This window comes from Jaculus jaculus, chromosome 6, assembly GCF_020740685.1.
Source record: "Jaculus jaculus isolate mJacJac1 chromosome 6, mJacJac1.mat.Y.cur, whole genome shotgun sequence".
Lineage (NCBI taxonomy): Eukaryota > Metazoa > Chordata > Mammalia > Rodentia > Dipodidae > Jaculus > Jaculus jaculus.
This window is the reverse complement of record NC_059107.1, coordinates 163,010,417-163,032,423: the sequence shown is the minus strand read 5'-3', so window position 1 is coordinate 163,032,423 and position 22,007 is coordinate 163,010,417. Positions and strand designations below refer to the sequence as shown.

At 56.0% G+C, this 22,007-nt stretch overlaps 1 protein-coding gene across 1 annotated transcript in view; it reads left to right on the top strand.

Annotated features, from left to right (window-relative positions):
* Celsr1 (cadherin EGF LAG seven-pass G-type receptor 1) overlaps window positions 1–22,007 on the top strand; it is a 148,560-nt gene that overhangs the window by 106,928 nt on the left and 19,625 nt on the right. The window contains exons 7-21 of the mRNA XM_004650392.2: window positions 174–337; window positions 797–922; window positions 3,378–3,544; window positions 8,758–8,943; window positions 9,859–9,972; window positions 10,700–10,874; window positions 11,551–11,692; window positions 12,760–12,880; window positions 15,670–15,853; window positions 16,179–16,280; window positions 16,893–16,987; window positions 17,414–17,623; window positions 18,014–18,197; window positions 19,599–19,742; window positions 21,150–21,354. Coding sequence (XP_004650449.2) covers window positions 174–337; window positions 797–922; window positions 3,378–3,544; window positions 8,758–8,943; window positions 9,859–9,972; window positions 10,700–10,874; window positions 11,551–11,692; window positions 12,760–12,880; window positions 15,670–15,853; window positions 16,179–16,280; window positions 16,893–16,987; window positions 17,414–17,623; window positions 18,014–18,197; window positions 19,599–19,742; window positions 21,150–21,354 — 2,319 coding nt within the window. The remainder of the gene's footprint in view (window positions 1–173; window positions 338–796; window positions 923–3,377; window positions 3,545–8,757; window positions 8,944–9,858; window positions 9,973–10,699; window positions 10,875–11,550; window positions 11,693–12,759; window positions 12,881–15,669; window positions 15,854–16,178; window positions 16,281–16,892; window positions 16,988–17,413; window positions 17,624–18,013; window positions 18,198–19,598; window positions 19,743–21,149; window positions 21,355–22,007) is intronic.

Here is a 22,007-nt window from a genome sequence, read left to right as displayed (position 1 = left end):
ATAGGTGGTTATCCCCAAATAGCCCATTTGTCAGGAGATAATGCAATATGAGGAAAACGAGGTACACAGAGGTCCTGAGGAGCCACTGGTGGCCCAGAAACAGGGCCATCTTTTATTCCGATCTCTGGTCACCAGCCCGAGATTCATGCCTGAGGACGGTTTTGCCTCCCCAGGTCCCTGGATCTGACCGGCCCTCTGCTCCTGGGTGGAGTCCCCAACCTTCCAGAAGACTTCCCCGTGCATAGCCGGCAATTTGTGGGCTGCATGAGGAACCTGTCTGTCGATGGCAGGAACGTGGACATGGCCTCATTCATTGCCAACAATGGCACCCGGGCAGGTACGTGAGGCTGCTTGGTTGTACGGGACAGGTAAGATACCTGCCACTTTCACCTCCTGGGAAGTCTTCGGAAATGTACCAGCCGTGGGTGCCTCCGGGGAGTGCACGGGAAGTGGGATGCTGGATGCACTGATTCCCAGCATGCTGCGGGTTGCTGCGTGCTTCCTGCTGGGCCTGTAATGGCCGGACTGGGTCACACGCAGTCCCAGGGTCTTGAGTGTGCTGCCGGATGACAGGCCAGATGCTGAGGTGGTCTGGAGACCTTGTCTCAGATATGGGTGGAGCAGAGCATCCCAGCCACCCCGGGGGGCTGTGACCATGGCCAGCATGTTCTAAGATGGCTGACTCCAACTACTTTTGCTCACAGTGGGGTCAGTGCGAGGAGCCCAGGGAATTTCCTCAAGGGAGGATCCCCCATACCCCTCGAACCGAGGCCAGGCTTCGCCCTCTGTCCTGCAGGCTGTGCCGCTCAGAGGGACTTCTGTGAAGGGGCCTCGTGCCAGAATGGGGGCACCTGTGTGAACAGGTGGAACACGTACCTCTGCACGTGCCCGCTCCGCTTCGGAGGGAAGAACTGCGAGCAAGGTGAGAGCCGGGCTCCGTGCCCGCCCCGCCCACCATAGCAGCCCGGTGGGTTGTGGGCCGAGAGGCTTGAGCGGAGGGCACAGGGCCTGGAACCGTGTCTGCAGGGCGTGCCGGCAGGTGGCCTCGAGGGTCAGAAGAGCAAGGGGGCTGTGGCGGTGCATCGGCGCCCCGTGGCACAGCGCTCCAGCCTCGCCCAAGGGCGCACCTCCTGTCAGATGCTGCTGTTTGGACCTCGTTGTGGTGTGAAGGACAGGCCAGCCCCCACCCCATCTGTGTGCGGTGACAGCTGTGGGGGGCGGGAGCGGTTAGCACACGGCGGGAAATTGCTGAAGCAGTCACCTTCTTGTCGCCGGGACGCCACACCCGACCAGGAGTTGCTTCTAGTCGGAAGGAAAGGGCTTATCCCTAGCTCAGTCTCAAAGGGAAGCTGCGTCGTGGTAGCTCAGAGCATGGCAGATCAGACAGCCCGCTCCTGACTTCATAAGCAAGAGCGAGCTGGCCAGCCCTGCAGGTGGGGCTGGGTTACCCACCAAGACCACCTCCCCAAGGCTCCGCCAGCTGGGGGTTGAGTATGAGACTCAATCGCAGACACACGAGGCTCTGGGGGACTTTTTATACTCAAACCGCCATAGCGTTCACCCTCTTTCTTTTTCTTTTTTTGGTTTTCCGAGGTAGGGTCTGACCTGGAACTCACTATGTCATCTCAGGGTGGTCTTGAACTCACAGCAATCCTCCTACCTCTGCCTCCCAAGTGCTAGGATTAAAGGCGTGCACCACCACGCCCGGCCTTCTTTTATTTTTCTATTTTTAAATCTGCATGTATGTGTTCATATGTGGACAAGTGCACATGTGTAGCCCAGAGGACAAACTGAGGTGCTGTCGACCTTCTTTTTAAACAAGGTCTTACTTACCAATCAAGCTAGACTGCCTGTCTGGCGAGCCTCAGGGATCCGTCTCTCCTTCCCCAGAGCTGGAATTATAATCATGCGTCACCACGCCCGGCAGACATTTTTTTTAATGTGGGTTCTGAGTTTTGGACTGGGGTCCTCGCACTTGCAAGCAAGCACTTTTCTGATTCAGCAGTCTTTCCAGCCCTGGCACCCTCATTTTTGTGATCACTGACACAAAATTGAAGAGAAGCCAGAAGGGGAGGGTGGAGCCAGATCATATGTGGCTGCCCATCTCCCAAGATTCCCAGCGCCTATCAGCAAAGTGGAGGCTCTAAGGAGTCTCACACAGAAGCCACCCACTGGCCCCAGTCCACTGGGCGGGGGGGCCTCTGCCCTCGCCCTGCCTGGGGCTGCCTGGGCTGATGAGCTGAGTCCCTAGAAAACCACGTGTTCTCACCTTACCTACCGTGCACCCTGTAGAGCGAGGTAGCCATGTCTGCTCTGAGGAGGCCAGTGGGACACAGAAGCAGACAGAGGACCGCACGGTCAGTCGGCTGTCTGCCTCAGCCGTTGTGAGCGCTGGGACAGCGGACACTGGGACCCGCTGCTTTGTGGGCGACCTTCAACAGGGTCAGGCCCCTCTGCTATGCCAGAAGTGCCAGAAATTTTACTGCATGGCGTCGAGTGGCCTGTGTGCCCACTGTGCCCAGCGTGGCTGGCCCAATCACAGAGTTCCTGTGCCAGAGAGCGCAGCCGTCCACTTTGGGCTCACGTGAGCGGGAAATAGATGCCGCTGCTCAGAAGGCTGAACTACCCTGGCTGCCGAGTGTGGGGTTGCTGTGGTCACCAAGGTGACAGTGCCGCTGTTAAGTCTCAGCTGGGTCCAGGGTGCGACTTCAGGACAACTGCTGACTGTGTGTCATTGGCCTGGCGTGGGGTCTGACCTTCTATCATACCATGTCTTGGGCTTTGTCCTGCCCCCGGGGTTGTCAGTGTTTACAGGCCATTGAGGCTGCTTGTCCCTCATCCCCACCTCCATAGCCCCCCCTCCCCCACCGAGTCACCCTTGGCCAGCCAGAGCTCTTCAGTCTATTGGAAGTAGAGACAGGGCGGCCTGGGTTCCGGAGCCTCCCCGCCTCACTGCGGCAGGTGGCAGGCACCCCAAGCGTGGAAACCCCCGAAACCACAACTGCCTGCTGTGGTGTGTGCACATGAACATGCATGGCCCCACTTACTCTAGGTCTCCACACTCGTTCTCCTAGCTGAACCTTGCACCTGTCCCAGGCCCTCAGCCCCGCAGAGCCACCTCCTGCTGCTCTTCTCGCCCTCTGGAGAGCCGCTTGCCACACCAGGGTTGAGGTGGCACGGCTCCCACAGTAGTAATCTAAACACTCCACTTCTGGGTTACAAGACCGGGCCCAGACATAAACCTAAGAGTGACATTTGAGTTAAAAGGAAAAGGCCCAGGATTCCCCTAGGCCTGACACCCTCCATGGCCGCTGAAAAAGATGCTCAGAGGTCACCTGATTTGGGGGCGTGCTGAGGTCTTCGATCTTTGTCCACAGTCATGCCACACCCCCAGCGCTTCAGTGGCGAGAGTGTCGTATCCTGGAGTGACCTGGACATCACCATTTCTGTGCCTTGGTACCTGGGACTCATGTTCCGGACACGCAAGGAGGGTGGCGTGCTGATGGAGGCCACTGCTGGTGTGTCCTCCAAGCTTCTTCTCCAGGTGAGCGGGACCAAAGTCATCTACGCATCCCTGGGGGACACGGACACCTCAGAGACAGAACTCGGTACCGGGGCTCCCAGGATGCCTCAGAAGGGCACCTGTCACCCGCCTCCTCCTGTGCCTTCCCTGTGCTGCCAGTAACAGCGCGGGAGGGAAACACGAGCGTCTCTCTTGAGCTGCGGCGCCGCCGTGCCCCCCGCACAGCAGGGAAGCACAGGGTCATGGGCAGCCGCGGCTCGCCCATGGGGCGCCTGTCCTGCATCTGCTTCCCTTCCCACTGCCGGTGCGTGGAGCACACAACCCGTGGAACCCACCCAGGGTGCACCCTCTTGTCTGGGCAGTTAGCCTTTCAGAGCGGAAGTGGAGGCTGTAGCAAGTGAAAGGAATGGGCCTCCACGGCGTCAACCTGGAGCCAGCCCGTGCTGACCCAGCAGGCTTCCCTCTGCCGCGTCTCGGAGGCGTGCTGCCGAGCGGCTGCTGAGGACCTGTTACAGCATGCGAGCTCTCATTTTCAGGTCTTTTCTGTGAGGTTCATTTGAAGCACTGGATAAGGTGTGTGTGTGTGTGTGTGTGTGTGTGTGTGTGTGTGTGTGTGTGTGTGCGCGCGCGCGTGCGTGTGTGTGTGTACATATACGCCATGGCTCACATGCAGATGTTTGAGGACAGCCTCAGGACATTTGTCCTCTTCTTTCATCTTGTTTGAGACAGGATCTCCTTTGGTTTTCTTTAAAGTTTATTATTATTGTTTTATCTTAGAGAGAATTGGTGCACCAGGGCCTCAGCCACTACAACCAAACTCCAGATGCTTGCGCCACCTAGAGGTCTTGTGTGACCTTGCGCTTGCCCTACCTTTGTGTGTCTGGCTAATGTGGCATCTAGAGAGTAGAACGTGGGTCCTTAGGCTTTGCAGGCAAGCGCCTTAACCGCTAAGCCATCTTTGTTTTGTTTGTTTTTGCCATTGAGTATGTGCCAGTCTAGTTGGCTCATGAGCTTCTGGATTCTTCCAGCTCCATCTCTCATTGATGAGGGCATATTAGAGTTAGAGACATGTGTGTTACTTTGTGTCTGGCTTTATGTGGGTGTTGAGGAATTGACCTTGGGCCAACAGGATTGCAAGTGACTGCCTTTAACCACTTTTCTCTCGTCACACGCTCACCCACCCCCGGTTGCCTGGATGCCTTTTGGGGGGAACTGTGGCCAGCCCCTGGAGCAAGAATCCAGGAACCCACAGCTGGCGCCCAAACAGTGACCTGAACCCTGGACCCTCCAAAGGCATCCAGGCACCCCAGGTGTAGGTGAGCGCATGATGATAGAAACACTCCCAGAAGAAAGTTGAACAGCTCTCTCAGTTTATTGTCAGTGAAATGGGTTTATAAGCATCTGAAGGTGGAGGGAAGGGTCCTAAGGCAACTGGACGCACCAAGTTCATTTCTGATGCCTAATTCGCATATGGGGACATTCATTCCAGCACATAGGCAATGGGAGGGCGGGGTCAGATGATCTAGGGTCTTAGGACTGTGGGAAGGCTGGTAAGGAGTTTCCTAGGCAGCTGGCCAAAGGTTACAGGGCTATGGGCAGAGCCTAAGTTCAGGTGTGCTGGGTTTGGAGAGGAAGTGGCCTCCTTTAGCCTGGGGATCCTTAGCCCTGTCTGGAAGCTCAGGCCCCTCTCCTTAGGGCTCCAGCCTATGCGTGGCAGTGCCTGACACTGAGCCATCATGCAGCCTGCAGATAAGAGTTTAATAATAAGCTTTAAGGCACCTCACTCTCACCCCTCTTGCATCACAAACAGTCTCCACTTAGGTCAGTGAAGGCAGAGTGCTCCACTGGGAAGCGAGGAGTTACCGCTTTGTGAGGAGCTCCCAGGGCTCCCTCACTGGGATGCCTTTGCCCTCTTCATTGGTGGCTTGGTGAAGGATGCTCACCCTCTCTTTAGACCTAATTCTCCCAGATGTGTGGCCCCCAGAGTTGGTGGTCTAGAGGACTCGGCAGTCAGGGGATGGCTAGGGGAATGGTTCCCAAACAGGGGCAATGCCTTGATTTGCAGAAACTTAGGAACAGTAGTTTCTTTGTTCCTTCCAGGCTTGTTTCAAGTATGTATATGTGAGCACATGCATGTGTATCCATGTCCCTGCATGTTCTTGGGTCTGCCTCTGTGTGTGTCTGTGTGAGCATGTTGTATGTATCTCTGTGTGTGATCTCTATGCGCATGTTCCTGCATATGCTTCTGTCTGCTTTCATGTGTGTGTGTGTGTGTGTGAGAGAGAGAGAGAGCATGTTGTGTGTAACTCTGTGTGTGTGATCTCTGGGCACATGTGTCTGTGTATGTCGTTATGCATGCGTTCATGCCTCCATGTGTGCACATGTGTATACATCTGTGTACATGTCTCTGTGTGTGTATGTTTGTCCATCTGTGTGTGTTTGTGTATGCATGGTGCCTACATGTCTGTGTGTGTGTGTGTGTGTGTGTGTGTGTGTGTATGCACGGTGCCTACATGTCTGTGCGTGTGTGTGCGTGTGCGTGTGTGTATGCATGGTGCCTACGTGTGTGTGTGTGTGTGTATGCACAGTGCCTACATGTCTGTGCGTGTGTGTGTGCATGTGCGTGTGTGTATTCATGGTGCCTGTGTGTGTGTGTGTGTGTGTGTGTATGCATGGTGCCTACATGTCTGTGCGTGTGTGTGCGTGTGTGTGCGTGTGTGTATTCATGGTGCCTGTGTGTGTGTGTGTGTGTGTGTGTATGCATGGTGCCTACATGTCTGTGCGTGTGTGTGTGTGTGTGTGCGTGTGTGTATTCATGGTGCCTGTGTGTGTGTGTGTGTGTGTGTGTATGCATGGTGCCTACATGTCTGTGCGTGTGTGTGTGTGCGTGTGCGTGTGTGTATTCATGGTGCCTGTGTGTGTGTGTGTGTGTGTGTGTGTGTATGCATGGTGCCTACATGTCTGTGCGTGTGTGTGTGTGTGTGCGTGTGTGTATTCATGGTGCCTGTGTGTGTGTGTGTGTGTGTGTGTATGCATGGTGCCTACATGTCTGTGCGTGTGTGTGTGTGTGTGTGCGTGTGTGTATTCATGGTGCCTGTGTGTGTGTGTGTGTGTGTGTGTATGCATGGTGCCTACATGTCTGTGCGTGTGTGTGTGTGCGTGTGCGTGTGTGTATTCATGGTGCCTGTGTGTGTGTGTGTGTGTGTATGCATGGTGCCTACATGTCTGTGCGTGTGTGTGTGTGCATGTACATGTGTGTATTCATGGTGCCTCTGTGTGTGTGTGTGTGTGTGTGTGTGTGCGTGTGTGTATGCATGGTGCCTGTGTGTGTGTGTGCGTGTGCGTGTGTGTATGCATGGTGCCTGTGTGTGTGTGCGTGTGTGCATGTGTGAGTGTGTGAAATGACCCGGGAGCCCATGGCTTCCTCCCCACAGTCCACTCACTATCGCTACCCAGCACGAGCCCGCGGCTCCCCTGCCTCCTGTGCACTTGCTGCCCTGTGTTCACCTCACCTCTCTCCCTGGGGTCCTGGCCCCATCAGACGCTTAGTACTGCTGTCCCAGGATAACAGCTCTAGGGGTGGTGGGTTTCCTCCTGGAACTGGCGCTTGTCCCCTGTGCTGTCCCCACGTTGTGTTCTCCTGGGTGTGTCTTGTTTTTTCCATTCCCCGTGCCTGGAGGCCCTTGGCCTTCGTTCCTGGTTGGGGGTTGGAGAAGGTTGGGCATAGTCACAGGAGAAATGGATCCTAGACGTGTCTGCACCGAGTTCCCCTACTGCATAAGAGGGCGTGGGGGTGCCAACACCAGAGGCTGTGCTGTCCAGACCGTGGGGTTCACTTGGTACCTGCTCCTGGGACAGCCAGAGAACTCCTCCTACCCCACCTCTCTGGAAAGGCCGGCATGGGGCAGGGCTCAAATCAGAGAGTGGGGAGGGGACAGACGCCCAGGGCCACCTCATCTCAAGCTCCCCATTAGAGGCCAGGAGTCAGGGCCCCTTGACAGATCTGTTAGTGTTGGCAGGAGGCAGGCAGAGGCTAGGGCCTGGGCAGAAGCTTCCCTCTGCCCTCCACTTGCCCCTCTCACCCGGGCCAGGGCCCAGCTGTGTTTTCCAGTGTGGCCACTCGGAGCCGCTGGAGGCATCTGTGTCAGGGATCATTTCAGCTGTCATTGTGCTTCTCTCACTAGCTGTAATCCCACAAGTTAATAGGCCCCAGGAAGCTCACTCTGGGTGGAACTTGGATGCACCCTTCTGCCCAGGGCGGCATTTCTCTGTGGGTGTTTCTCTGTCGGAACACATCACACTGGCTGTTTTGGATCCAGGTGATTCGGTCATGGCTGACCTTTAGGAAAAACGGCCACCGTGAGCCAGCAGGAGCAGCCCTGAGACTGAGTGTGGCCTAGGGCAGCTCCGGGGGGTGGGGGGCCCAGGGACTGTGACCAGACCTCTTGCTGGCAGGCTGAGTGGCAGGAAGAGTGGCCCAGGAGAAGGGTCATTTCAACACCCGTGCCTGTCTCTTGCTAAGACAAATTATTATCCCAAATGCATTAGCTTAAATATTTATTTATTTAAGGGGGAGAGAGAGAGAGTGTGTGTGTGTGTATGTATAGGCATGCCAGGGCCTCTTGCCACTGTGCACAAACTCCAGATACATGAGCCACTTTGTGCATCTGGCTTTATGTCGGCACTGGGAAGTTGAACCAGCAGCAGGCTTTGCAAGCAAGTTCCTTTGACTGCTGAGCCATCTCCCTGACCCCTGGCTGCATCAACTTAGAACATTGCCCCAGACAGGCCAGTCCAGTGCCCATTCCTGCTTTTGCATGCATATTATTAACATGAAGGATCAGATCTGACAATAGAAACCGTGCCTAGCCTTCTCTCTTCCCAGTGCTGAGGATCGAGCTAGGTCTTCTCGTGTGGTAGGCAGCGCTCTGTCACCGAGCTACACCCCAGCCATGTCTGTTTTTCTTTCCTTGAGATAGCCTCACTGCAGAGTCTAGGCTAGACTGGAACTTTCCGTGTAGACCAGGCTTGCCTCGCACTCACATCTTCCTTCCTTGTCTCGCAAGTGCTTGACTAGAGGCACACATCCCCATGCCTGGCTCCCAGTTTTTAAGGCCATTTTCAGTCTGATGCCATGTGAATCTGTTTGTGTGGCTGTGCTCTTGGTCCCTGCAGAATGTTTTCCACGTTGGTGTCATTGAACCAACCAGTAGGTGACTCTCTCTGCCCTGCAGATCCTGAATAGTTATGTCCAATTTGAGGTGTCCCATGGTCCCTCTGACGTGGCATCCATGCAGCTGTCCAGGTCCCGTGTGACCGACGGGGAGTGGCATCATCTGTTAATAGAACTGAAGAGCGCTAAAGAGGGCAAGGACATCAAGTACCTGGCAGTCATGACCTTGGACTACGGGATGGATCAGGTGCGTGGGCGCTTGCGCCCTCTGTGTGGAATAGACTGTCATGAGGCCACGGAAAAGCAGAGCGATCCCTCAGCAAGCCAGGGCCCGCTGGAGCCCTGTGGATTTGGAGAGGTGCTTGCAGGGGCCCCTCAGTTTGGGTCCCCCCACCTCTCCCTATATGCTAAGGACACCACACCTGTGTCCCCTCTACCACACAGGATGGTTAGCTACTGCGTTTGGGAGCTGGACTCCGCCCGTGTGAGTTCCCACCATGGCGATGGGCTTCCTCTTAGCAAGGCTGGCTTGAGCAACAACTCTGTGCTTAGCACGGTGTCTCTGTGCAGGCAGAGATAAAAGTGCTCCAGGCCAGGATAGGGGGACAGTGGGCGGGGCCCAGGTCCTGAAGGTGCTGGGGGACATAGAGCCACGCCTGCCCTGGTGGCAGCTGGCTCCAGACACAATGCTCCCTGAGCTGTGCTGGGTCTCCTGCCATTCCCAGTCAGGTAACGTGAGGCGCTTTAGAGAGGCCCGCGTACTTAGGGACCGACCAGATCCTTAGAGTCTCCGCTTGCCTTGTGCGCATTCTGAGGATTCATAGCAGAGAATACATGCGCCTTGTTGGGGCTGGGAGCCACCGGCCGCCCAGATCCCCCGTGCCAACGCACTGTCTTCACCCATAGCCAGATCCCCCGTGCCGACGTACCGTTTTTACTCACAGCCTCCTCACTGGCCCAGACTCCTGCACTTCTGTGGTGCTGTGCCCATCACGGCACATCAGGGTTGCCCACATCTTCCCACTGGCTTTCTGGGTCCTGTGCCCTGTGCATCAGCCTCCTGTGCCCCAGAAGGCTGAGCTACCACCCTGCTTTGGCCTTCAGCACATGCTTCCCCACAGAAAGATGTGCCCAGCATGCCCTCCCCATTCTCTCCACGCAGAGCACGGTGCAGATCGGGAACCAGCTTCCGGGGTTGAAGATGCGGAGCATCGTGGTCGGGGGCGTGTCTGAAGACAAGGTCTCCGTGCGCAGCGGTTTCCGGGGCTGCCTGCAGGTAGGGCATGCCCAGGGCACACCCCTGCTGGTTGGCTCGGCTGCCAAGGCTGCACTGGGAGGCGCGTTGGCTTAGTACAGCAACAGTCCATCTAGTAGGCATCCCAACCTTAACTCCTGTTTCCTCCTTATGCCTACCCTCCCCACAGCTCCCCTCATGCCAAGGCTTCCCGGTTCCACCACACGCCCTGGAGTGCCACCTCTGGCTTCTGCCAAGGCCACCTGGTCCTCCTGGCTGCTGAGGCAGCACATTGGCCATATCTCCCTCCCTGAGCCCTACACAGGGCTTGACCCTCAAGTTTAGTTTTTGCTGCTGGTCCCCCTGCATAACCCAACAGTGCTCATGTCTCTCCCCTGGCCATGGGGCAAGAGTTGTCCACCCAGTTCAGCCTATGGAGTGTTTTACAAAGGATAGAGAGAGCACCCACTTAACCTTTGGGGTTCATCCCACCCCACTCATTGCCCTGGGACTGAGTCTGGCTGTCCCTACTTTTTTGTTTATTTATTTGAGAATGACAGACAGAGAAAAAGGCAGAAAGAGGGAGAGAGAATGGGTACTCCAGGGCCTCCAGCCACTGCAAATGAACTCCAAATGCATGCGCCCCCTTGTGCTCCTGGCTAACGTGGATCCTGGGGAATCAAGCCTCGAACCGGGGTCCTTAAGCTTCACAGGCAAGCGCTTAACTGCTAAGCCATCTCTCCAGCCCTGTCCCTACTTTTTAATGCAGGGAGTGAGGATGGGGGAGACTTCGACCAACATCGCCACCCTGAACATGAATGATGCCCTCAAGGTCAGGGTGAAGGATGGCTGTGATGTGGAGGACCCATGCGCTTCCAGCCCCTGCCCTCCGCACAGCCGCTGCCACAACTCCTGGGACAGCTATTCCTGTGTCTGTGACAAAGGTGGGGCTCTCAGCCTGGACGCGGGGTGGAGGGACCCTCAGTGCTTACGGTGCAGCGGGGGGAGCTGAGTCCGTGTGGTGGCTTCCCTGGCTCACGCAGTAGGACGAGGGGGCCCTGGATTGCTCTGCCATAAGTGGGTCTGTCAGATGGGTATCATCGCCCACACCTATAATCCCAGTGCTTGGGAGGCCGAAGCAGCAGGGTTGCTATGAATTTGAGCAAGCCTGGGCTACACGGAGAGTTCCAGGCCTGCCGGGGCTACAGTTAGACCCTGTCGCATTCTACTTCCCTGGCCCAAAAAGATTTCGCCTCTTAAAACAGACTCCTGCACCTCTTCTGAGTCAGCCTAGGGAATATTCTAGAGTTTAATGCCGTGGTGTGGTGAGATGAATGAAAGAATTGGTGGGAAATGGCGCATTTTTAAACTTAGGCTTTCCCTGGTCACTTCTGAATGTGGGAGATGCTGAAGCCATGAGCTGCTGGCGCCCGCTTCCCACGCGTCTTGTAGGCAGCCAGGATCCCTGCCCGCACTCCTCCCTAGGCAGGTGTCCCCAGTCCTTGAACGTCAGCTTCCTGTGACCTGGAACCAGGCCTTCCACTTCCTCTGTCCAGTGGCAGAAGCTGTCACCCTCAAGAAGCAGTGGAATGTGGAGTAATGGTGGCCTTGTCCCCGCAGGGTACTTTGGGAGAAAGTGCGTGGACGCGTGTCTCCTGAACCCCTGCAAGCATGTGTCAGCCTGCGTGCGCTCCCCCAGCACCCCACGAGGCTACGCATGCGAGTGCGGGCCTGGCCACTACGGGCAGTACTGCGAGAACAAGTAGGCGAGCCCCCTGCGCAGCCCCGCGGCCCTCCTGTGGCCCTCCTCCTCCTCCTCCTCCTGCCCCACTTCTTTCTCCTCCCTTCTCCTCCCTTCCCCAGACCTCCCCTTCCTCTTCTCTGAGACACACATATGGGGAATGAGAGCAGCTATTATCTTCTCTCATATTTGTCCTGATCTCAGTGGGCGTTCCCCTAGAAAGCCACAGCACATCTCATGTCTCTGGGGCTGCCACTGCACCCCAGGAAGCAGGCCTGTGAGATATGGAAAACGGGTAGGTTCCTCATAGGGAGCCTTGGCCCCTGCCATCGGGCACTTGTGGTCAGGATCTGCTGGCGTTTGCAGCAGCTCAGTGGGGCAGGGCTGGTCTTACCCAGCCCCTCATTCACAGCGTTTGGCATGTGGCTGTGCCTTGTTGACGAGAGGATGCATCACGTCTGGGCAAAGGACGCACCCATGGAGGCCATGGTTAGCGTTCAGGAGAACTGGGCAGTCAAAGCCGCTGTCCAGTCTCCTGTTGCCTGTCAGACATCTGCACCCCCTGGGAGAAGATTGCCTGGGCAGTGAGCTCAGGACTCTGTGTGCTATGTTTAATTTAATTTAATTAAAAAGTTTTTTAGAGAGAGAGAGAGAGAATTGGCATGCCAGGGCCTCAGCCACTGTAATCAAACTCTAGGTGCTTGTACCACCTGATGGGCATGTGCGACCTTGTGCTTGCCTCACCTTTGTACATCTTGCTTATGTGGGATCTGGAGAGTCAAACATGGGTCCTTAGGCTTCACAGGCAAGCGCCTTAACCGCCAAGCCATCTCTCCAGGCCTAACATAACATTTTTGAGATAGAATCTGGCTGGATTGTGGCCCCTAAAGATTGGGAATAGGGCATAGAAGTCTAAGTGTCTCGATAAGGTCAGGGTTTAAATGTGGGAGCCAACAGGGGAGAAACTGAGCCAGCAAGGGAGAGGAGTTGGGGGAGGTCGACTCTCTCTACCCAGCTTCTAGCCAACTGCTCTGCCCAAGAAGCACAGTTCCAGAAACCTCCCATCTGCCATCTTCTTTTCCCATCAGAGTTGACCTTCCGTGCCCCAGAGGCTGGTGGGGGAACCCTGTGTGTGGCCCTTGCCACTGCGCCGTCAGCCAAGGCTTCGATCCTGACTGCAACAAGACCAGTGGCCAGTGTCAGTGCAAGGTGAGGCTCCCTGTGGAGACCAGCCAGTCCCAACCCACCCTGAGTCTGAGGCCAGGAAAGTGATCGTGCGTGCTCAAGTATGCAGAGCTCCACATACAAACACTTGTACCTGTATGCACATATGCATGCATCCAGCCATCTATCATACATTAAAAAATTGTTTATTTATTTGCAAAGAGGGAGTGAGGGGGAGAGAGAGGAAAAAATGGGCCTGCCAAGACCTCTAGCCAACTCCAGATACATGTACCACTTTGTGCATCTGGCTTTACATGGGTACTGGGAAATTGAACCTGGGTCCTTAGGCTTTGCAGGCCTTAACTACTAAGCAATCTCTCTAGCCGTCTGGTATGCATTTTCATACACATCTGCATGGACTCACATATACCCCTATATAAGTACACGCATGCCTGTGTACATACTTTATCTATCTCCACACACACACACACATACACATGCACACGAGTGTAAATGTTGGACCACTTGTCCATGCTCTGTGAATACATCAAGACTGCGTCTTACATCTAAACTGGTTCAGACCGCCCCACCATGGGATCTAGCATCCACGCAGTGTCTGTCTTCAGGCAAACACCCAGTGGGTAACAAGCTAGAGCAGCTTCTGTGAAGATGAGCCCATCTTCTTCTCAGCAGCAACCATGGTTTCCTAGTTAGCCACTGTCCTGGTGATTTTTTCACTTTGTGTACTGATTTGTCTGTTTACTTGTTTATTTGAGAGAGAGAAAGAGAGGCAGATAGGGAGAGAGAGAGAATGGGCACACCAGGGCCCCCAGCCACTGCAAATGGATTCCAGACACATGTACCATCTTGTGTATCTGGCTTTATGTGAGTACTGGGGAATCGAACCTGAGTCCTTAGACTTTGCAGGCAAGTGCCTTAACCACTAAGCAATCTCTCCAGCCCTGTCCTGGTCTTTTACCAAGCTGACAGTCAATGATAACAAAAGTTTTAAAACTATTGAGAGTTAGGGATGTGGCTCAGAGGTAGAGCTCACACACTTAGCATGTGTAGGGCCCTGGGTTTGGTTCCCCAGTGCCACCAAAACAATAATAATAATAGTAATTAAGAGCTGAAGTCATGCTCTTGTCTGGGGGTCCAGCCCTAGCATGGGTGTAGCACAGGGTCCCTGTTCACGTGTGCTCGGTCAAAATTACTGGAAGCCCCACCACCTCAACCTCAGGGACTGTCACATACCTTCAGATTTGTCAGTGGAGGAAACCCAGTTCCAGATCTGAGGTAACAGTAGCCACTCAACGCTGGCAAGGTCCTGTGCTGTCAGGGAGAGAGACTGTCACCCTGCGCCCCGTGAGGCTTCCCAGTGTCAGTCATGCCTGAAGCGCTCCATGGCTGTGGTCCCAGCAGTTCAGCAGGTCTTGAGTCTTGAAACTGTGTTGGATTGAAATGGCTCTGCATCAGGGTTGGCCATGGCAAGATGGGGCACATAGTGCCTGCGCGTGGCAGGAGAAAGGACGTGGTGTGCGCCGTGTTTGGAGGTAGCATGCATGCAGCTTTTGTCCCATCAAAAGCGAGGGCAAGCCAGCATGCTGGTGCATGCCTCTAACCCCTGCGCTGAGGAGGCTGAGGTAGCTGATTGCTATGAGTTCAAAGCCAGAGCTGCAGCGTCAGCCCCAGGTCAGCCCGGGCGAGAGTGAGGCCCCGCCCCAAAACAAGCAAGAAAAACAAACAAAACATAAAAACACAAGCTAGAGCCAACCTTCACAACGACACGAAGAAACACTGCCACTCTCTCCACACGCATGGAAGTCAGACATAACTGGCTTAGTTTGTTAGGTATTACTCACTTGTTCCAACACTCAGGAGGCTGAGGTAAGAAGATCACAAGTTCAAGGCCAGGCTGAGCCAGGGAGGGAGTCCTATCTCAAAATAATTTTTTTAAGGACTGTGGTACAGTTCGGAGTTAGAACGCCTTCCAAGAGTACACTGTGCGAGGCACTGACCCCACTCCTAGTACTGGAAAAAAATATAGGAATCTCAAGAAGTAGCTTAGAAGTTCCCAACCACTTGCGTCTCCTAGTTGTGATTACTGGCTCCCTGCCAGGACTGTTGCTGCAGTCGGAGTCCTTCTGCTGGGGTTTCTCTGCCCTGTTTTGACACAAGACCCTGAATGTTAGCCCCTCAGTCTGCCTGTCAAAGGCAGTTCCACTTCCCAGTGTTGGGGGTGGGGACCACACTTAGGCCTGGGGAAGCCGAGTGGACCCCCAGGGGTTGTATAGCCAGAAAGCAGCAGCTGTTTGGGAACTTGAGGCGCGTGCTCTTGGCCTCCCTGGGATGGCCCCAGCGTGGATGCATACATGGCTTCTAGCTTCCTCCCTAGTTCCCTGTTTTCATTTTTATTTGAGACAGGGCTCTGATGTGTAGACTAGGCCTCAACACTCTGCTTAGGGCATTGTAGGCCTGTACCACCCTCAGCGAATTCATCACAATTATTGCAAAGACTGCAAGGTCCAGTCCACCCTGACATGCTAACCTCCACTTGCAACTGATTCTTTTAAGAGTAAATATGCAGCGATGGGATGTGCTAAGAAGGGGAGAGGTGCTTTCTGTGAAAATGTACCTCCCTGGGTCTGGCATCATGGCCGGGTCCCTGGGAAGTAACCCCCCTAGGTTAGAGCCATGGGCTTGCACAGCAGTGAGTGTCCAGTGGTCAGGCTGGGGGCGCCACGTGCCTTAGGGCACACGTCACACAAGATTACCCTGCAAGAGGCAGGCCTCCTCTGCACCCACGTCACCAGTGCCACCTCTGGCTTTTCCAGGAGAATTACTACAAGCCCCCGGCCCGGGATGCCTGCCTACCCTGCGACTGCTTTCCCCACGGCTCGCACAGCCGCGCCTGCGCCATGGACACCGGGCAGTGCTCCTGCAAGCCTGGCGTGATTGGCCGCCAGTGTAACCGCTGTGACAACCCCTTCGCCGAGGTCACCTCCCTGGGCTGTGAAGGTCTTTGTTATCCCTTGGCCCCTCTGTAGTCACACTGCAGGACAGACTGTGTGCGTGTATCCGTGTGTGTGTGTGTGTGTGTGTGTGCATGTTTCTGCACATGCCTGGGGTTTGGGGAAGCCCTAGGAGCCTCATGTGCTGAGTTCTCTTGGCCTTCTAGAAACCCAGGTGCCTCCATGAGGCACTGGGCCAGATCCTGTTCTTGCACCAGTGGTAGATGTAAGGGGCTCACTCTTAGAGGGGCCTCGTGTGCAAGAGGAATGTGTGCTTGTGCACTTATGGGCGCAGTGTGCTGGGCTGAGCAGCCTCTTTTCTGTGTCCCCAGTGATCTACAATGGGTGTCCCAGAGCATTTGAGGCTGGCATCTGGTGGCCACAGACCAAGTTTGGGCAGCCAGCAGCTGTACCATGTCCCAAGGGATCTGTGGGTGAGTGCCATGGCCAGGGCATGCTTGGGGAATGAAATTGCACTGGTGATGGCTTTCTTCCTGCAAAGTGACCTGGGTGTCGAAACTCTTGGCTTATAGTTTTTACAAGTCTTTATTTAAAGTGTTGGGAGAAATAAGATAGTTTTCCTGAGTAGTAAAGTGGCAAAGCACATGAGGAGCCTGACGGGCGGAAACGGCTGGTAGCAGCGTGCTTCTGTCCGGCCTGGGCGCACTCGGGGCTCTGCTCCTCCTGCCTGCACCAGACAAGTCGCTCTTCTGTTTTTAGCATTGCGTTCACTGTAAAATGGAGCAGTACTGGTGTCTGTGCTGGAAGGGGTGGCAAGGAATTCTTTCCCCAGAGACTGGCCCAAATGTTTGCTTGTATTGCTGGACACCCATAGAGCATGGCTTTAAATGCCAGAGCAGCCGGGACGTGGCCACTGGCATTGGAGACAGGAGGGTGTGTTGGCCTCAGAGCTGTGGACCTGCCTGGCCCTGCTAGAATCGACTAAGATTATCTGGGATGGGGCAGACCAGGAGTTTGTCCACACTTAACACACACACTGCACACACGCACACGCGCACACACACACGCGCGTTCTCGTTCCCTAGGAAATGCAATTCGGCACTGCAGCGGGGAGAAGGGCTGGCTGCCCCCAGAGCTCTTCAACTGTACCGCTGGATCCTTCCTGGACCTCAAGGCCGTGGTAGGTCGTAGCCTCGCAGATGTGTTTTCAGAGTGTGCGGTGTGGGGATTGAGTTTGAATCAGGCAGGCCTCTTGTGGGACTGTGAGTCTGAAGACAGAGGTCTGCTGGGGAGGGGCACTGAGGGCCAGGGGAGGGGCAGGCTAGCCTCCAAGCTGGACACAAGTACATGTGCTTCCTGGCTCCTAGGGCCTGGCTCTGGCCTCTGGTTCTGCACACTCGTTGACCCGGGTCTTGTTGCTTGCCTTGAGTGCATGGTGTCTTGTCCACACACTTTGGCTCAGCAGATCTTCCCATTTCTTGCCACCATTGTCAACCCCAGGCCCTATCTGGGATGTCACTAGAAAGTAGAGATTTTCTGAAGGACAAGAAGGACTAAAGCCACTAAAATCTGTTTGCAAACGATGCCATTCCCTCCCTTGTTCCAGAATGAGAAGCTGAGCCGCAACGAGACGTGGATGGACGGCGACAGGTCCCTGCGGCTGGTGAGGGCGCTGCAGAACGCCACGCGGCACAGCAAAGCGCTCTTCGGCAATGACGTGCGCACGGCCTACCAGCTGTTGGCCCACATCTTGCAGCACGAGAGCCACCAGCAGGGCTTCGATCTGGCAGCCACTCGCGACGCGGACTTCCACGAGGTAGGAGGGCAGACCTGCAGCCCAGCCTGGTGAGGAGCCGGGGCTTAGGCGGTGCAAGCTGTGGTGTTTGCTGTGGGCATGGAAACTCTTCAAGTGAGAAGCAGGCAGACCTCTGCCTGGTTTACTATGGGGCCCAGGGTCTGACAAGCCAGGGAGACCCTGCCTGTCCTCCCGCTTGGTACCTGTGGGTAGGTGTGCACGTGAGGCCCCAGCAGGGCACCCTCCTGGCAGAGCCTTTGGCCTTTGAGATTGACTCCCCCAACCCCGAACTTCTTCCTGCCCCTGGCCTTGCTGGATCCTGGCCAACTCTCTAGAAGCCAGTTTGCTTCCATCACATGACCAGGCTTCTGTGGCGCTGAGCACCATCTGTCTGTCTGTCTGTCGGGCCAGGCTGTTGTCCACACGGGCAGTGCCCTCCTGGCCCCGGCCACTCGGGCCGCGTGGGAGCAGATCCAGCGGAGCGAGGGCGGGGCGGCGCAGCTGCTGAGACGCTTCGAGGCTTACTTCAGCAACGTGGCGCGCAACGTGAGGAGGACCTACCTGAGGCCCTTTGTCATCGTCTCTGCCAACATGAGTAAGGGCTGCGAGCCGGCTGGGAGAGGTGCCTAAGGGCAGGACCCCAGGGCCACTGGGCATGTGGGCCAGGAGTTGACCCTGGGAGGCGCGATGGGAAGGGAACTGGCCCAACCCTGACACTCTAGACAAATGAGTCTCCATGTTCTTACCTGTAAAATGGGATACATCACCTGTAGTGATGGGGCTTTAGGGCCGGGCTATCATTCACGTGTTACTCCTGGGCTCTTCTGTGGAGGGGCTGCGCTGTGGCCTGTGGGCTCCGGCAGGCCTTCCAGACACCCCGGTGTGGAGGATCCAGCAGCGCTGGATGCTGGGGACTTTCCACAGCGCAGCCTGCCCAAGACAGCAGAGTGTCCTGTGCTCACCACAGAGGAGGGTGGACACAAAAGGGCCATGAGGGGAGGGTGGTCACAGGCTTCCCCACCCTTGACAGGTACCTGGACAGCAGTGGGAGCTGCAGGGGCCATCCTGGGTCAGTACACCGTAGCGGCCAGCCGGCCAGCCAACTGCTTGTGGCACTTGTCACCCCAGACATAGGGACACACGCTGTTTTGGCTTTGGGGGTGTAGCAGACCTGGTTCCTTTAGAAGTAACCCAGGATGGGAAAACCAGTCCCACTTTGTCCAGACAAAGCTGACAAAAGTCCCCATGACCCTGGGGGTCCCCATCCCACTGGCAGGGTTCCCACTTCAACCGTGTGTGAAGCCACGTTGCCCCTCAGGGTCCCCCCATGCTGCAGGTCTCTCTTCCTCCCACCCCTCCCTTCACTCCTGCAGGGAACGTGAGGGGCCCCGTCCTAGCGGGGAGCCTGAGCAAGTCAAGGTGCTGTGGAGGACCCCGGCTTGTGCAGGCATGGCGCTGCCTCACTGTGCCCAGGCCCCCAAGCTGTGGTGGCCAGCACCAACCAAGGGTGGCCTGGCTGCATGCCATCTAAGGAGGCCTCAAAGGTGGCTCTGCAGGCAGAGCAGGAGCTGCTGTTTCTCTGTCTCTGTCTCTGTGACAGCTTGTCAGGGGAGGTATGTGGCCCACGGGTAGGGCCGTTGCTGTGCCTGCTCGGGGTCACACCCACACTGCCGGCCTTCCCCTCAGATGCCAACCTTCAGAGGAGGGCAGAACCATGCTGGGTGCCACCATACGCGCTTGCCACCGCAGGGTCTCACGTCATCCTCAGACGTTCTGCTGTGTAACTTTCAGTCGGTCTAAAGGACTTGGAAAGATAGAAGTAGGTTCTGTTCTAATGACAATGGTCCACGTTGGAATGGCATAGTGGTCATTTTGAAGACAGTGTGGGTTCAAGAAATGGACAGAAGTACCCACATGTATCAGCCATGACAGCCTGTAGTTGGGATGGGGGCTCAACCTCAGGCAGCCAGGAGTAATTAAAGGCACTGTCCCCCAGTTCTTGCAGTGGACATCTTCAACAAGTTTAACTTCACGGGTGCCAGGGTACCACGGTTTGAAGACATCCAGGAGAAGCTCCCAAGGGAACTGGAATCCTCCGTGTCTTTCCCAGCTGACACCTTCAAGCCAGCTGAGAAAAAAGGTAAAGCCACCTAGAAGCCCCTTGATGTCTGGGATGTCCCCACCCTTCCAGGGTGTGGGTGACCTCCACAAGGTCTCGGGGGTGCACTGAGGAAGACGCAGTGAGCAAGCCACTGCCAGGCGCGTTGAGGCATCTTGATCCCGCCAACAGAGGTATCGCTGATGCAGGGCCAGGCCAAGCTATGCGTCCAGCTTTCCACGGTTCATGCTGTCTACACATTTTTATGGATACCCATAGAAGTGAATGTGTGCGTGCACACACACACACACACACACACACACACACACACACACACACACAGTTCCCTGTGCACATGGATATGTCCCGTGTCTGCGCTGATGCGGGAACCCAGCTAAACATGGAGCTTCCTTATGGAAGGAGCTCGGTGCCTACCTCCCTTTCCTGGGGACTGCCACCAGCCCGCATGGTGTCTGTCCAGTGTGGTACTTACCTGCTGGAACACCAGGCCTGATGCTCAGTGCCACACTCACCAGTTGGCATCCTGACCTAGGGAATATGGCAGTTTCCCTCCTCTTGCCTCCTCCCCGACCTAGCTCAGAATCTGGGACAATGAGACCTCCATCATCATTGCTTCAAGCAGTGGCAAGACACTTCAGGCGTGGCCACCCCCAAATGCATAGAACTGTGTGTGGTCTACACATGGTCTTTCTCATGTGCAGCTGGAAACATGTGCACTTTTGGCATGAAGGAAGAAAGCACCGGGCTCAGGCCCACCAGACATCCCCCTAGCACAGCCCCTGGTGTGCCAGGCAGCGTGGGGGCTGATGGGCACCAGCCACCCACTGCACAGTGCCTGCTACTTCTTTCTTTCTTTCTTTTTTAACTTTATTTTGAGAGAGAGAGAGGCAGGTAGAGAGAGAGAATGAGCACGCCAGGGCCTCTAGCCACTGCAAACGAACTCCAGACGTATGTGACACCTTGTGCATCTGGATACTGGGGAATTGAACCTAGATCCTTGGGCTTTACAGACAAACACTTTAACCACTAAACCGTCTCTCCAGGCTACCCGTTAATTCTTTTGATAGAGCTGTGGTGAAATCACTTCTTTACCACTTCAGGTGGCCTGGGCCATGGCATGGCTACATTCACGGTGATTTCTCTCCCCAACTCTTCGCCCCCAAATCTGAAACTAATGCCCTAAACACTGACTCCTCCACCCGCAGTGACCACCACCCACATTCTGTCTGTGAGTTTGAATGTGAGTGCACAGACTTCTCTTCAGATCCTGTGTTCAGTCCTTCTGCGCTTACGCAGAGGTGGAATTTCTAGAGTGTAGGGCACTTCTGTGTTGGACGTCTGACCTGAAGAGCCTCCGCTCCCAGTGGAAGCCATCCGATGGGATGCAGGCTCCGGGCCTGAAGCCCCGCTGCCCATGTCACATTGCAGAGGGCCCCGTGGCGAGGCCGGCCGGCTGGAGGAGCACCCCGCAGACCGCGCGCCTGGAGCCCCAGGCCAAGAGGGAGGCTGCAGTGAGCCGGCGGAGGAGGCACCCCGACGAGCCCGGTCAGTTTGCTGTCGCCTTGGTCGTTGTTTACCGGACGCTGGGCCAGCTGCTGCCTGAGCACTACGACCCTGACCGCCGCAGCCTCCGGTGAGGCCCCGTGCAGGGACGGTGGGGAGTCCTTTCCCGGGGCCCGGAGGCCTCCACGAGGCAAAGCCCCCATTACCCACCGCCTCCCAGTAGCATTATGCCTCGCCCCTGAGCAGGGGTTCTGGGAACGCGGGGCGTGCCGTGCCCTGGGGTGTGGCCCACTGTGACAGCCCTCACACTTGTCCGCAGTGCCCCACACTTGCCACACCTGTGTCTCTGGGGACCTGTCATGCCTCCCCCATCCCAACGGCGGGCTGTCATGGGGGTCCCTGTGGGAATCTCTGCCCACCACAGGCCCGATGTCAAGGGCTTGTAGCCGGTATGCTGACACAGTGTGTGCTGCCCGAGGAGCTTCGTGTCCCTGAGAGGGGTCACGCTGTGGTCACTTCACTGGGCTCCCTGCGCTGGCACATCATTGTTCCGGTGTCAGCTAAAGCACACCATGGCTAGCATCCTTGGACACACGTGTTGTGCCTTCTCTCTAAGCTTCTGAAGTCCCCTTTCTCTGCGGTGACGCGGCCCCCTGCACCCTGAGACCACTGGCGCTGCGGCCCAGTCCTAGTGAGGGCCGAGCTTTGGACTCAGCTCCCAGCCTGTGCCTCAGGTCGTGAAGGAATGTGACCTAATCGTGTTTGTCCCTCGATCTTGCTTCT